Raw genomic sequence first — 15,888 nt, 5'->3', positions numbered from 1 at the left:
AGTACATACCACACCAAACCAAAGCTTTCCACTTTCCACCATCCTTCATCCAAAAATGGGCTCTGGCTAGCAATACCATTAGACCTGACTGAGCGCCCATACACACAAGTGTACCAACGAGTTTAGGAGAATCTGCAAAAGTTTTGGATCAAAACAGCTTTTTTTAATCCTCCCACAGTCTAACAACATAAAGACTTTGGGTTTAGGCAAATTGGACGCTCTAAATGAACCATAGACATGAGTGTGTGAGTGAATAGTTCTTCAGTGAGTGAATGAGTGAGTAAATTAACCATAGGTGTGAATGTAAAAGTGAATCTCTCACATTTTGTGAAGCATCTTTAAATGTTGTTTAAATAATTAATGTAGTTAAAAATATTCATTCATTCAACATATAATGTACATATATATATGATAACGTACAGTAAAATCATATAATATATCTACAACTCTAGGGTCAGGGTAAATAATGACAACACAGGTGTTTGGGCACACAAATGCAGATATTACAGGCACACACACACATACTGGGAGGTCCGTGCGCCCAGAGACTAATATCCAGTTTGAAATCAAACTGACAATGAAAGACAATCTGTCCTCTCCAACAGAATGCCTGGTAGCTACAACATTAATGGTTGCTGATTGGATAAGAACATGACTAATGATGCACTTGATCCAAGTGTGGATATCAAACGAGCCACAGGAGCAGCCAAAGGTTGTGTCGTATGAGCCAAATTTTTTATTTTTTTTGTTCCACTTGTACCTTTCCACAGGGCTGAGCTAAGCTATCTGGGAGCTGATCTCACTCATTGTCGACAGACGGTTCAGCCTCTAGTTTCAGCTACAGTGGACTGTACCTACAGCACAGCACTACAGTGCTTTGTCCATCACATGAAAGTCAACCAGTCCCATGCTGACATTTTGCAAGTTCAGAACCTAGGACTCTATTGAATAATACCAGCTGTCAATCACACTGGTGTCCACTTATATGTACAGTGCTTTACCTTGTCAGACAAATAACTTTATTTGGTAACTTCCACAAACACGTGAAACCACATAACCATGCGTTACTGCAAGATCTTGGAAATACATGGATTTCACCCAGCCAATTATCAGAGACCCAGCTAGGTCACAGAAAGTGTTTTTGTGAAATTTGACCAATCGGCAGAGGCCTGCAACGCTCAAAACTTCAGTGCAGTGTTCCAGAAGGTAAAAAGTATGGTCACGAGGCTCGGTCTGCTCCTGCATCTACGGTAATATCTCAAAAGCTCAATCAGGTGCGTTGGAGCAGGAAAACGTTGAAAACATGATTGACCAGGATTGTAAAAAACACTGTTTTAAAATGTTCTATAATGTTCCTTTCATTTTATTTGTGTCTTTCTTGTATATTCTTATATATGCTCTTTATGGCTTTTTTTCACCCTTTTTTTTACCACAGACGGGCAAGAAACCATATATGGGACCTTCATGAACTTTGATTTTCTACATGAAAATAAACTTAATTTAAAAATGTATCAAAAGGAATTTCAGATTGTAATAGGGTTGACATTTTTGATTCCCAAGTATTCAATAATTCACACAATAATGTGCTTATTTATGATGACACAGTATATCGACTGAGACCAGTGACTCTTCAGGAAAATGTTTACTGATGTTATTAATCAAGTGAGATTCAAACCCAGTGTTTTTTCAACTAGTGGAGTTGCCCCCTGGTGGCTAGTCAATATATTTTCCTTTCCTGATTGACTTCAACCGTGGAAACCAGACCCAAACCCTCTGTTTGAAAGTCAACCTGCTCTATCACTGAACATCCACAGGTTTGGTCAACTGTAATCCTTTCACTAGCCCACTTTTTAATGGTTATCAACAACAGTGTGTGTTCACGCTGCCTTTTCTTTTGCAAGGCACATCAGAAATAAAAGAAAAACAGTATAATTTATGAATTTAAGAACTTCCTGAATCCAGCGAAGAACATATGGGAGAGAACCGAAAGACAACAGGGGGAGGAGAGCATTATAACAAACCAGAGTTTCTTTTTTGCATTCAGAAATACCAAAAAGAAGCAGATTAGTTGAATATGTCTTGGCAGCTTTAATGTGGAACATAATTTTCTTCTTCAATAAAGCTTTCCCTGAGATGCTTACAACACAAGCAGACCATGTCTAATTAGTTTAGCACCAACAGCCTCTAAAAGTCAAGATGGATGTTGGTGGGTAAATACAAAAACAAACCAATTCCTGTCATTTTAATTTTTTTCTAAATATAATAGTTGATGATATATTATGGCTAATTATGACCATACAACGTCTTATTTTCTTCTTCTTTAGTGGTATTTTATGTTTATCCAGTCGGAGCAAAAAATATGTGTTGTTTTCTTTCACGGTCCTTTTAATTTGAGTGGTCCATTTAGTCCACACACAGACATTTTAAATCAAAATAAAGCGCACACTTTTACTGTGAAATTATACAAGTAAGAAAAACAAGTCATGCAAAATCGTCCCATTTTGGGCAGGCAGAGTAAAAATAGTGGGATCATTTCGGCTTTGTCTCTGGCCTCTCCGTGAGTTGTGAATGATATAGAGAGTGTTTTGGAGGAGGGAGAAAGCTGTTCTACCATCAGCTGCCAAGCTCTGTTGTTAGCTTAATCAGAGTGGTCTGTTCTGCCCCCAGGATTCAGCCCCCAACCCCCCCCCCCCCTTCATCAATGACTTCATGTATTTCTGCTGCTTTTCTGCCCTTGACAAGTATGTGTTCATGGTCTCCGTCCATGGCTTGAGGTGCATGTTTTGGACACAGACACATAGTCTGTGTGAAGCTGGGCATGGACACAGTCGAACTGAGGCTGAAAACAAAAGCACAGTAGTATTATTTTTTTTGTGTTTTGTGTGTCATCCAAATCTATGTGTAACTAAGGACGTGGAATCAGGGTTTGACTTGACATGCTTTGGACACGTTTAACAGCTCTGTTAGCTCAAAAATCTCCCAACATGACTCAATACAGCAAACCCGGGTCTTCTTGTTGCAGAGGCAAGAGTGCGAACCACTACACCAACCATGTGGCCCCCCCTGGTTTTTCTGATTTGCACCTTAATTCCATTGTATATTCTTACAATGACAATACAGTATCTATGTATCTCGCTCATTAAAGTGGAGATGCTGAGATATGTAGAGTGGGACCAAATTTCCCCCAGCAGACGTGAGAACAGAGCCAAACTCCTGTGCGTTGTGGTGAGTGCAACATCACGATATCTGTGGCTATAGTTAGACATACCTACAGGGTCACAGCGAGAGGTCACACATGCCCTCACAAACTGTCCAGTCAGGAACCAGGAATGGTGCAGAGTGTTTGTGACTCCCGACTCTTATTTTAAGAGGATCTTCCACAAATAGGTTGCTCCCAACAGTGACAAATAATTGGTGTGATGTCTTGGGGGCACAAGCATGAGGAACAGTCTGCATTTTAATGCCTGTCCTCCACAGGAAGAACCAGTTATGCAAGCCACTAGGCATGCTCTCTGGACTCTGTGTGTTTAGGAAACTGCATATTGGAATCAAGCTTATAGAGTAAGTTTCATATGTCACCAACGGTGACCTTGGAGGATGGAAATGTGTTTTTTTTACATGAAACACATGGGTTTTACATAATATATATTCACTGTATGTAAAATATTTACAACAGCGTTTTAGTAGCCTTTTAAACCAGGTTTCGCCAAACCAATTAAAAACACTGGAAAGTGTTGATTTGCCAGAGAAAGATTCCAAAACTCGGGATGCATAAAATACCCAGTAATTAACTGTTAAAACATTGGTTTTATAAAAGAGCAAAGCAAGGGACTCAGAGACTAATGAATTCCGGCGATTGTATCTATTGGCTAATTGTATTGTCTGTGCTCTGATGTCCAGCAGTTAATGAACATGTGCCAAAGAAACTGCACAGTATTGGAGTCAAGCTTATAGAGTAAAATTCATATGTCAGTGACCTTGGAGGAAGAAAATGTGTTTTTTTACATAATATAATATATATATAACAGCATTTTATTAGCTTTTTAAAACAGACTCTGCCAACCCATTTAATAACATTGAAGTGTTGGTTGCCAGAGAAAAGATTACATAGATTATACATAACTGTCCCTTATGTTCATTCCTTTTATTTTTATAAATGCATGAATTTGGTTAATTCTCTTGTACCAGCAATAGGTGGAAATTGAAAGGGAGAGTGCATCTTCTCTGGGCAGCTGCAACAAAAACTTATCACATGACAGGAGAAGAATGACAATAAGGTTTTTCTGGCAGTAGGTGGCGCAACAGAGAAAAACACCAAATCAAAACATAAACAGAGTTTGCTGGCCACAATAGTGTATATTGGTTGCACCATTGTCATCATGGTCATTGTATCACCTATTACATTACATTTCTCACATATTGTACCTTTAAGGTGTACAATTTACAGCACAAAAGAATACATTTGATTTTATAGTCGCCTTGTCTTCAAACATACAGTATAACAGCTAAAAACAGCTGAAGACCGAAACGGTGAATCCAGATCACAGCGTTGGAATATCACACTGCTATCGTTAAACAGGCGTCAAAAAAAAAAAGACATCCTGCAGAACTGACAAGAGGATGTCATGTGGGCGAGTGGCATTTCATCATGCAATCCATGTACAGTAATCAATGGAGGGAAGAGGGACAGGAGAGAGACAGACAGGCAGACAGACAGACAGAGAGAGACAGAGAATGCCAGTGGGCATGTCAGATAAAAGCAGTGGAGGAGAAAAACAGCAAGGAGAGGATACAGTGAATGTGATGGTGGTGGTGGAGACGAGGGGTGGGGGGGGGGGGGATAGAGGATGTGCACAAGAGTGCAAATGTTGTGAGAATATAGTGAGATTTAAGTAAGCACGCGGTTATGTAAGCTACTGCTTGATGGAGGAGACACACAAAAGGCCAGTGTAGTTTGGAAAAGCACGTCGTCTTTTCTGTATAATCTCTTCCGATTAAAACAACAGGCATTTTTAACCTAATGAATCATCTTTTGTGATAACTAAAGCACTTCATCTTCAGCTTTATGTGTTTTTCATTTGACATTGTCATCACATGGGGGAGCACTTTGGGTAAATGTTTTACCTGTTACCAGAGCGTGACGGTGTCTTGTTGGGGGCAAATCTGGTCAACTGTGGTTCTATTTAACCCTCAGTGCTCATGCGGCACAGGTCTGTGCCGCAGGTGCATCCATGGTCATTTGCCGTGGGAATAATACACAACTTGTTATATGGACATCCTGGGGGGGTGTGTTTATACGTCACATATTCACATATTTCACAAAGTCAATCCGATTTTGAGTACTTTTTGCTCAGATGTGTTTATATTGTTAGTGAATATAAAGAAAAGATTGTCTAGGTTGTGCTGAAAAAAAGGATATAAGACACGCTATATTGCACTTCTTATAGCCTCTGTATATACTGTACGTTTCAACATAGTAATGGAAAAAAAGCGTTTAAATAATAAAGGGTTAAATAAAAAACAAACAAACAAAAAAACACCATTAGCCTCCCAAGCCTGGCACCATTCAGGCAGGACTGCAGATGGTTTTGTGAAAGCAAGCTCCGGCATCTACTGCCTGGATTCATATTAGGACAGAAAAAATAGGGGAAGCCCTGAGACAAACTGCTTTCGGAATAGCTGAGTTCCATTTCCAGCAGTTCAGAGGCGATCAATCAAAAACACTGATTTTGAGTCCATGAAACTGAGCCAGACGTGATTCATGAATTGTGTATGTAAACGAGTAAATCGTGGCGTGTAGGACACCAGTGCTGCGGGAGAATTGCTTTTATAAAAGATTAACAATGCAAGGGACTCGGTGACTGGTAACAAATAGCAAGCAATAGTACCCATTGACTAATTGCATTGTCTGCTCCGATGTGCAGCAGATTAATGAACATGTGCTGAGTGAGTTCAAGCAGAAAACTCCATCATCCAGACCATGGACACATGGTTAAAGGGCTGTACTGTTCTGTTTGTCCATCTCCTCTTATTCCTGAAGGTTAATCCATTTTAGTATTGTAATATAATAATGTTAGAAGTCTGAGAAATGTAACCGTATAACCCACCGCTTTGACTGCGTCCTCCCTAATTCAGAATAAGCAGTAGCAGGCAATTTAGATCCACGTTCATTCCATCAATCATGTGACAAAATAACAGCCTCTCAAGAAAACAAGGCAATTCATCACAATGGGGAGAGTCATGAATCATACTTTAGGTATTGTATTTAAAAAATAATGAGGGTGAAGTTCATTATTTTCAGGGCAAGGGGTCAATTTGTGAAGTCTTCCCTGTGGGAATGTGGATACTGTATCAGCACAAATCATTTTGTCAGCTTTTCAAATATCATCATGAAACAAATCCTGCAGGCACAAACGCCAAACTGATACTTCTCTAGATTATTAAATATGTTAGTAAAACCAACTGACAAACAAGGGCCAATTTTATAGCCATTACAGCCATATTGATATGGTTTAGTTAGTGACCAATTGCCTCTTCTTAGTCACTGGAATTGGATCACACTTCTGCCTTTGTGTGAGTCAGTGCTCACAGTTTTAACACTGTAATACAATAAATAGACTTATTCGCTCATATTTAAACCCACTGCTTAGTAACTGAAACCAAGAACCCACAGTTGCTCTATGAGGATTTATATGTATATATATATTTATATATACATATACATTTTCACCTTGACTGACACCTTTTAATTTTATACCTAAAACTAGGTGAAATCCCCAGTCAACACATTCAGCCTGATTTTTATTTTTGAGGAAGGTTTAAAAGATGTATTTTAAAGGTGACTGCAAAAAGCTGAGCATTGGCTTTACTCACAGTGCTTTTGTGCCATCTGTTGGATTTAGAGGGAACTGCAGCGGGGTGTCTTCACCTTCTGACATTCAACAAAAAAATATTGCTGGAATTGTTTTCTTCTATATTTCAATTGTCCAATTGACCTTTTTAGCACCTTTTCATGCTAAAAAAAAAAAACCCAAAACAAATTAAGAGCTGGTTTTGCCTATCACAAATTAATCAGCCAACAACCAACAAAGCAACTGATTTATAGAGGAATGTTCAAGATATTTATTTATACTGTAGGTCATTAAGCAGTCCTGTAAATTTCCTTGTTGAGGGACGAATAAAGATGTATCTTATCTTACCAATATGTGCTCTAAAAATAGTGTCCTGATTGAACGTTCACTATGAACTAATACATGTTGTAAAGCACATTTAGAAATGTCTTATCTTTTATTCTTTTCTTCCGTTTAGTACAGTATAGTCTTATGTTCTCTGCCTTATGTCTATTCCTGCTGTAACATAACCATTTCCCGGTCTTGGATCAATAAAGTTCATCCATCGATCTATCTATCTCTGAAATATCTCTGTGTCTGTCACTGCCCTACTTCACTCCTGCAATGGAACCATTGCTATGTTTCTATGAAGTTTTCAGTGTTTAAATAAGTTGGCTGAACAATTGTCATTTTTGATAAAATACATATGTAGAGCACCTGCACAATCGGTGTAACCTTTAATACAGTACATAAGTATGTTTAATATAAATAGCTGTAAACACAGGTTAAACAAAAAGCTGTGTCCTTTTCATTAAAAATTTCAATATGATGCTTTAGTTTAGACCTACAACTAACAATTATTTTCATCACATACTACTTGCACTACTGTACTATCATTGAACCACTTTTTCATTCGGTATATACATTATAAATGGTAATTTAATCTAATCTAATCAAATCAAGTCAACTTTATTTCTAGAGTGCGTTTAAAAACAACCAAGGTTGACCAAAGTGCAGAGTTAAAGGCACAGCAGCATTAAAGGGATAAAACATAAAATCAGTGAAAACACAAAGTAAAACAGTAAAATATTAAGATAATAATTATATTTGTTTTATCCTTATCCTGAAGTGAAGGCGAAGGAGAAGAGGTGGGTCTTTAAATCCTCAATAATAATGTAATGTCTTGTTATGTCCACAAACCAAAGATATTCAGTTTGCTGTCAAACGGGGAAAAGCTGGATAAAACGAGAGCTTGTTTAAAATAAAATAAAATAAAAAAACACTAAAAACTTTAACAATTGATGATTCGATTGAATATTTCTGTATTTGACTGAATATTTCTGATGTGTTGACTATTTGGGGGGAGGCGGGGCTATATATGGGCGGGAATATCTATGTAGAGGGGCGGGGTCTTGAGGAGGTCAAAGTTGAATGCATTTTGTCTTTTGTGCTAAGCAGAAGAGTGGAGTCCGATCGAACCGCGGCGTCGCTTCCCTCTTCCCCGGATCCTTTTAAAACTCCCTCCCGAACCTCTCCCCTTCCACCCTTGCCACCCTACCCACCCCCTGAACACTCTTCAAGGGACGGTTCGGGTAAGACTCCACAGATACACCTTTGTCTTTTCCCCCTCTCTCCCAGGATGAAGGACAGCGGTAACTCTGTGTACCTCAGCGCGCTTCGTAGGCCGCGGGGCCCGGCTATTCACTGGAGTACACGATGCTAATGCTAGCGGGCTGCATAGAAAATTACTCAACTGTATTTAGCTTCATGGTCAACCGAGGGTTAGCGGCTCTCCGCTGTGTTTCATGTGTGTTTTATTAACGCGTTTACGACATAGTACAGCCGATAAGTTATTTGGGAATGTTACAGTGCTAGCGAGCTTAGCCTTTATCGCTAACTTGCGTGACTGACTGTGTTGCTCTTTCCAAAACAGAACAGTGTTTGTGATGTTAACGTGGTTCACAGTCTTCAGTTGCCTCTGTCGACTCACACTCGACACAAAGTTACTGCTGGATACTTGCACCCTCTGTATCTTAAATTAAAACCCTAAATAGTTGTGTCGCCACAGCTATTTAGTGCCAGGAAATAGGCATGGTAACATGGAGACAGTGGGTCATTGTGCTAACGTGAATTAGTGGACACGAGCCAGTCTAATGTGAATTACTGGGCTGAAGTGTCTTATTCTTTCAAAGTGGTTCGCTTTTATTATTATTTAATAACTACACTTCAAGTCTACATGATGTTTACTGCCTTGATTATTTAACTGATCTGCGTTAGCTGTAGCTCTGTACCAAGTAGTAGGTTCCAGTTTCTACATTTGTCTCTAATGCTCACGTCTTCCACTGTTTCAGACTTTCAGCAAGTGACTAAAGATTCACTTCGTTGGCCAGTTTAGTGTCTGGATATAGCTGCAGCAATGGACACAACTCTTGTTGAAGGAGGACTTAATGTCACCCTCACCATCAGGCTACTGATGCATGGGAAGGTGAGTGTGACTGCACACAATGTTCTCCTATAAACATTCATAATCACTGTCATCTTCAGATTTGGCTACATTCATACTACTTGGTTCGTTAGAATGAGTTTTAGAATAAATTCATATCTGTGTCTACACTTGTATACATGTAATTGCATGTTGCAATGCACATACATGGGCATACATTTGCTGCTATATGCAGGAAGCAGAGTCTCTCCTTTTATAGCTGTTTTTAGAAAGCACAGTCAATTAAAAACAGGCATGAAAAGGAAGACCAAGAAATTCTCTTATGAGGTTTATGGTTTTGATCAGGCTTGCATTTCCACTTTGGTTGTGTAGGCTAGGCCGTAGTAGCTTTGCCAGCTATGAAACTAGTATATCGTCATACCAGCATGACACAATGTAGTCCAACAATACATGCAGCAATGAAGAATACATGACAATAAACACTTCCATGCACCAACATATTTGTTATAACCCTAACCCTGTCTCACAGTGCACAGTATATTTAAAAATAATCCAGAGGTGTATATTCTCTGTTGACCAGTCAATGGGCTACATTGTGTCTAGCTCTTCCCTTTTGGCACCAGAACACGGTGCATTGTTTCCAAGGGTCTCCCTTTTGTGTGTGAAAGTTTCAAACTTCTTTGTTTTCTGGGCTTAAAAATGTTGTGGTAGGACAGACGGCGGGTGTGTGGAGCACTGTGCGCCTTTAAATGTAAATAGTGCTGTGTGGATGTAGCCTAAATAAAAACACTGACTTTATCACTCCATTTATTGCTTTAACATGTGTGTTTGTTCGCCCCGTAGGAGGTTGGAAGCATCATTGGAAAGGTTAGTTTTTGTTTATTAGTAGAATGATGCTATCCACTTCTTGTCCCTTGGCATATTTTGTAAATATTGTGTGCATGTGCTTAACTTACAGAAAGGAGAATCGGTGAAGAAGATGAGAGAAGAGGTAAGATTGTTTTTGACATGTGACCATGCTAGAAAAGAGATGTGCATAAATTTAGTTGGACTGACTCAGGGGTCACATGATGACACTGAGTGATTTGTTGCTTCATCTATGGTTTTATTGTCTGTGCAGAGTGGTGCTCGCATCAACATCTCAGAGGGGAACTGTCCGGAAAGGATTATAACCCTTGCAGGACCCACCACCTCCATTTTCAAAGCCTTCTCAATGATCATTGAGAAACTGGAAGAGGTGAGACCTGCTTAAATCCTTAGAAAAAGATTATGGTGGCTTTACAGAACTTCAAATACATTTAATGAGTGTCAGAACAGGCAGCTTGCATGTACAGCATTCACACACTGCACTTTCCTACATACTATCCTGTGTATTAAACATCACAAGCTGCATGAATTCTGATTGCCTCTGTTTTTTGTAAAAAAGCTAACAGCAAATGTGCAACCACACTGGTGTGCTTCTGTATATGACTGCTAAAACTTCCAGAGAGAAACCGTAAGGAAGGAGATTTTTGTTTTCATTAATTTTTACTTAATTTTATGGTGTATAGTTCTTCTGTCATTGTTTTCATTGTGAGATCCCTCGTGGGAGAAATGACTTGCTGCAGTACAGTGACATGTGTTCAGTGACATCAGTTAGACTTGAAATGTTCTCATGTTCATTTTTCTTGTAGGACATCAGCAACTCAATGACTAACAGTACAGCCACCAGCAAACCGCCAGTTACCATGCGCCTCGTCGTGCCTGCCAGCCAGTGTGGCTCACTCATTGGCAAGGGTGGCTGCAAGATCAAGGAAATCCGAGAGGTTTGTTGTCACAAGTTTTTGTAAAGTTTGACACACTCACCCTTGATGTGTCATAACTCTTGTTGGGTTTTGTTTCTACAGTCAGCGGGAGCTCAGGTACAAGTAGCAGGGGACATGTTGCCCAACTCAACAGAGCGTGCCATTACCGTTGCAGGGACCCCCCAGTCCATTATCGAGTGTGTCAAGCAGATCTGTGTTGTCATGCTCGAGGTACAGTCACCCTATATTGTGCCGTTATTAATTTATGATGACACTCATGGATAGTCTTGATTGATTTATTGTTTTAGGGTTGATATTGCCTTGATAGTCAGTGGTGAATGTCTTTTTCTCTCTTTTTTTTAGTCCCCACCAAAGGGAGTAACCATCCCGTACAGACCCAAACCCTCAGGCTCTCCTGTCATCTTTGCAGGTGGTCAGGTAAATGATAAAATCTATTGTTTCTTTGTCAAGAAGTGTCACTGGTAATGTCTGGCCACACAGTGTTCACTGTTGGGTTCTTTTTTTCTCTTTTTTGGCAATGATATGATATTTCCACTTTGTCCTGAAGCTGTTCTGGTCAAAGGAATTCAATTATAAATGTGCATTGTTCTGGTAGCTGCTGTTCTGTCTCTAGCATGTCTTGTTGTGTTTTTGTAGCCCACTGTGAACTGATGGATATTAGAGTTCAGTGTGTGTGACAGTGCCACACCCTCTTAAGTGCTGTTCTCTCCTTGCAGGCATACGCTGTCCAAGGACAGCACGCCATTCCACAGCCTGATGTAAGTGAAGGGCCCTCTGTAAGTGATTCAATATATTTGTAACTTCGGTCCTGGGAAGCCATGCCACCCTCTTGTCATCTCTCCGATTCCTTTTTTCTTTTTCAACCACCTCTGCTTGATAGAAGCATTCATTTTATAAATAAAATGTTTCCCCCCCAAATACACTATAGGCTAAATCATGGCCCCCATGTTTCATTTCACATTTTCCTCTCATCATCATGATAACTACTTACAAAAGAAATATATTACAATTTTCTGCTTTGATGTGCTTTGACTTTCCTCACCTGTGTTTCTGTCATTTTTTTTCTTCCTCTCTTTCATTGTTTCCACAGCTCACCAAACTTCACCAGCTGGCCATGCAGCAGAGCCCCTTCCCCATTGCACATAGCAACCAGGGCTTCCAGGGTAGGTGGACAGGTTGAAAGATGGATTTTGATTGCTGTAGATTTGTATCATTCAAATGTTGTAGTTTTAGCCAATGAATCTGCTTTGATACATTATATAAAACATATCGGCATCTGCGGGCCCCGGTTCCTCTGCCCATCATGTGGAGACGCAGCTCATTGCTCTGCATGGAGACTTGATCGCCACATTTAAAGGCTGCATTTGTTGAAAATATCTCTACATGTGATCTTTCGATTAATAAACAACTGTGGGAAGACCCTTACACTGCAATATACATGGAACTTGACTTTTAAATTAGATATGTCGCAGCATGGCTCTTGGAGATTGAGCATCAGTCTTCAAAATAACTTCTGTGGTCTTTATGAGGAAGAAAAACTGTTTTAAAAATATCAAAGCATGTTATTCTATTGGCCTTTAAAAATCCACCATTGGTCAACCTCTGGCATTATTCAGATTTGTCAACTATAATGTGGTTTCTTTGCATATCTGCAGCTGGGATGGATGCCTCTGCACAAACGGACTCTCATGAACTGACCATTCCAAACGATGTAAGTCTCATAGACGCAGGCCAAATGTGTCTGCATGCTTTGGCCCCCCTTTTGGGATTGACGGTGCTGATGCGTTCTCGTGCTTTCTCCTCGTTTCAGCTCATCGGTTGCATTATCGGCCGCCAGGGCGCGAAGATCAATGAGATCCGTCAGATGTCAGGCGCTCAGATCAAGATCGCCAACCCTGTTGAGGGCTCAACTGACAGACAGGTTACCATCACTGGCTCCCATGCCAGTATCAGCCTGGCTGAGTACCTGATCAATGCTCGGTAAGAAAGTCTGTCGACTACTGAGACACATCATCCCAACGCAGGCTGATGGGAATAAGACAGTCCAGCTGTGTTTCAGATTTTCTTCACTTTGTCTAGGATGGAATTTCTTTAGCCTCAGTGTGATGATAGAAAAAGTTCTGTCTGTCCACATTCTTATGAGTATTTAAAGCAAATATCACTGATGTCAAAGTCATGTCCGTTTCTCATAACCAATGATCAAGTTATGACATTATTAAAACAATATAAGATCCTCTTAAAACCTTATTGGCATGAAACAGAAACAGAAAAGGAGATTATTTAACGCAACCCGACACCTGTACATACTAAAATGTTGGAATTTATAAGCCAAGTAGTGTCTTTAATGGTTTGGTAAAAGAAGAGAAAAAAAACAGGAAGTTCCTCAAATTGATATGGCCGACCAAAGCTTTACTTCATTACATTTTTTTTTTTTTAGAATGTGCAGTTTACTTTACTGCTGCTTTTAAGTTCATGTCTTTTTTTTTTAATTGTTACATTTTATTTTTTTCATTACAAAGGTTCATTGAATTTTATTTGCTGGCCTGAAAAGTATTTTCCAAAATTACATTTATATAGAGGTGATGTAGTTCAGGGCTGGATTACTAATGGCGCGTTTCCACTGGCTTGACTCGGCACGGCAAAGTTGCGTTTCCACTAGCATAGTACCTGCTTCTTTTTTAGTATCTGCCCGTCACAGGAAGAGACGCCCGAGTCCCGACACAAGAATCAAAGTGAACAATGCCGAACTGTAGATCAGTTAAAAGACTTGACAATCCTACAAACGTGGGTTAATCTCCAACATTTACCAGGGGAATGTCTAAGATCATAATATTTAACAGAGGAGTCTGGTGTTTTATTGACAGCACTGCTGAACGTGAGCGGCATCACAAACCCGGCTGCTGTATTTCAGTCCAGTGAATGTGTCACACGGAGTCTGTGCTCCGGTCAAGTACTGAACAAATAGTTTTAATTCACTGATTCTAATGATTCAGTTACACTGCAGTTTCATGCAGCCGTGTAGATACTATTTTTGTAGTGGAAAACCAACCTGTGCTGAGTCGAGGCGAGGCGAGCTGGGACCTCAGTGGAAAAGGACCAAGAGTCTTCTTCTTTTTTTTTTGTTAATAATTGAAACAACTTTCTGGGTTTATCACTTCTTAAATGTGATTATTTCTGGTTTCTTTGCTCCATATAACAAAGAAATCATTAAAACTGATAAGTTCTGGTCTGTGGACAAAACAACACATTTGAGAACATCATCATGTCGAGGTTTGGTAAACTCTGATCAATGTTTCCTGACGTTTTATGGACCAAACGAGTACTTGATTCATCGAGGAAATAATCTAAACGCAAACTTGTTCAATTAAATAGAAAACCCAGTTCTTCACGCGCTCTCAGGTAAACATTTTACCATGCCGTACCATTTTAACTGTAACTTAAACCATCCTGGCACTGTCCAAGCTTTACATTTGCAGTATTTTTTTAAAACAAAAATATTGAAGTATAAGTCTCTCTTTCTGTTTGTGCTCGTCAGGCTTTCTTCTGAAGCTACTGGACTCGCAGCCAACTGACACGGAGGATCATCATCATCAGCACCTAACGTAACCCCTTCCCCTACTTTTTACCAAGAGGTCCCTTATTGAACTTAATGCAAAAACCAAGTACTATAAACTCAGTTTTCTCCTCTGCTTTGGTTAGACACCTAATGAGTTGTATTACACCATCATCATGGTATTGGTATTTTATTTATTTATTGTTTTTAAAATTCCCTTTGCATATAGTTTTTTAAAGGACTTCCTTCCGTTGTATTTTTTCTCTTCCTCCTTTATTTTGTTGTATATCTGTATGATTTTTCTTGATATAGGTAAAAAAAAGGTTTTAGAAAAATCTGAAAAGGCATAAATGTTTTTTCTTATGTCAGATTTTTCTTAGAAAATGTAAAAATGAAGAAAAAAAAAAGACAATAACATTATAGATGGACTGTTCTTTCCCCTTCCTTTTTAAATATCTATTTATTTTTATTTAATACACACGGCTCCTTGTAAGAGTAGAATTTGTTGATATTTGCCACCTTCAGTTTGAAACTGTAAGCTCTGTGTGATAATTAAACAGGTTTCAGTGGGTGTAAATGATCCCGGGTTGATGATGTGGACGGAAACCGCCTTTTGTGTCGGAAGGAAAACGCAATCCCTCGTCATGTGTGGGTGCAAAGGAGAATTTTAAGCTACACTATGTCTCACCTCTAATTTTTTTGTAGATGAATTGTTTTTTTGTGTCATTCCTGTGTTTCCATCGGTTTTTATTTTCCTGATCAGGACTTTTTTGAGCATTATTGTATATTGGATTCTGATAATTGCGGGTGGGCCTCGGTGACTAGAAGCGGGCCTGTGAGTGAGAGGAAAATATTTTCATTTCCCTGAAATTACGAAGACCATAGTGATGATGATGAAGATGATAATAACATTGAAATGTTTGTTTTAAATAGAGAAAATATTTTTTTTAACTGCAGGGCTGGGGAATGCTGCAAGGGGTAAAAATAAAACAAAAAACTACAAGACATATTGGTCTTTATAAGTATATTATGCTGAGGTATTAAATTATGACTAACTAGAAGGAAAAAAAATTATAGAATTAACACTAGTTTCCTGCTATCCTTTTTGCCTGGGTCAGATTTTATTTTTTATTATTCTTTGCAGGATGAAGAAACTCACGTTTTTTGTGCACGTTTTCAAACAATTGTAGATCGGGGTGCAATTAAATTGTTGAAATGAAATGCAGAAATAAAAAAAAAAAAGTTGTGAAATGCTTA

The 15,888-nt window shown here is 39.1% G+C and overlaps 1 protein-coding gene across 3 annotated transcripts; it reads left to right on the top strand.

Annotated features, from left to right (window-relative positions):
* Positions 1-8,260: 8,260 nt before the first annotated feature.
* On the top strand, positions 8,261-15,888 carry LOC131468369 (poly(rC)-binding protein 2-like). Of its 3 annotated transcripts, XM_058642505.1 has the most exons (14): positions 8,261-8,422; positions 9,182-9,315; positions 10,117-10,140; positions 10,232-10,264; positions 10,394-10,510; positions 10,947-11,078; positions 11,160-11,288; positions 11,421-11,495; positions 11,795-11,854; positions 12,169-12,241; positions 12,734-12,789; positions 12,889-13,058; positions 14,614-14,680; positions 15,192-15,888. In XM_058642505.1, the coding sequence occupies exons 2-13, from the start codon at positions 9,247-9,249 to the stop codon at positions 14,648-14,650; spliced, it is 975 nt and encodes a 324-aa protein (XP_058498488.1). In that variant the 5' UTR covers positions 8,261-8,422; positions 9,182-9,246; the 3' UTR covers positions 14,651-14,680; positions 15,192-15,888. The 3 variants fall into 3 exon arrangements, with proteins under 3 accessions (XP_058498488.1, XP_058498489.1, XP_058498487.1); XM_058642506.1 differs by having other exon boundaries at positions 8,262-8,422; positions 11,795-11,836; positions 14,614-15,888; XM_058642504.1 differs by having other exon boundaries at positions 8,262-8,422; positions 14,614-15,888.

This window comes from Solea solea, chromosome 11 (assembly GCF_958295425.1).
Source record: "Solea solea chromosome 11, fSolSol10.1, whole genome shotgun sequence".
NCBI classification, from domain to species: domain Eukaryota; kingdom Metazoa; phylum Chordata; class Actinopteri; order Pleuronectiformes; family Soleidae; genus Solea; species Solea solea.
This window is presented reverse-complemented; position numbering and strand designations above follow the sequence as displayed.

What these genes read in the sequence shown, in the direction of transcription:
- LOC131468369 (XM_058642505.1), top strand. Translation starts at nt 9,247, where the DNA reads ATGGACACAACTCTTGTTGAAGGAGGACTTAATGTCACCCTCACCATC. An exon ending in AGATCAAGGAAATCCGAGAG is followed by an intron (nt 11,079 to 11,159) that starts GTTTGTTGTCAC and finishes TTGTTTCTACAG; the next exon opens with TCAGCGGGAGCTCAGGTACA. An exon ending in ATGTAAGTGAAGGGCCCTCT is followed by an intron (nt 11,855 to 12,168) that starts GTAAGTGATTCA and finishes TTGTTTCCACAG; the next exon opens with CTCACCAAACTTCACCAGCT.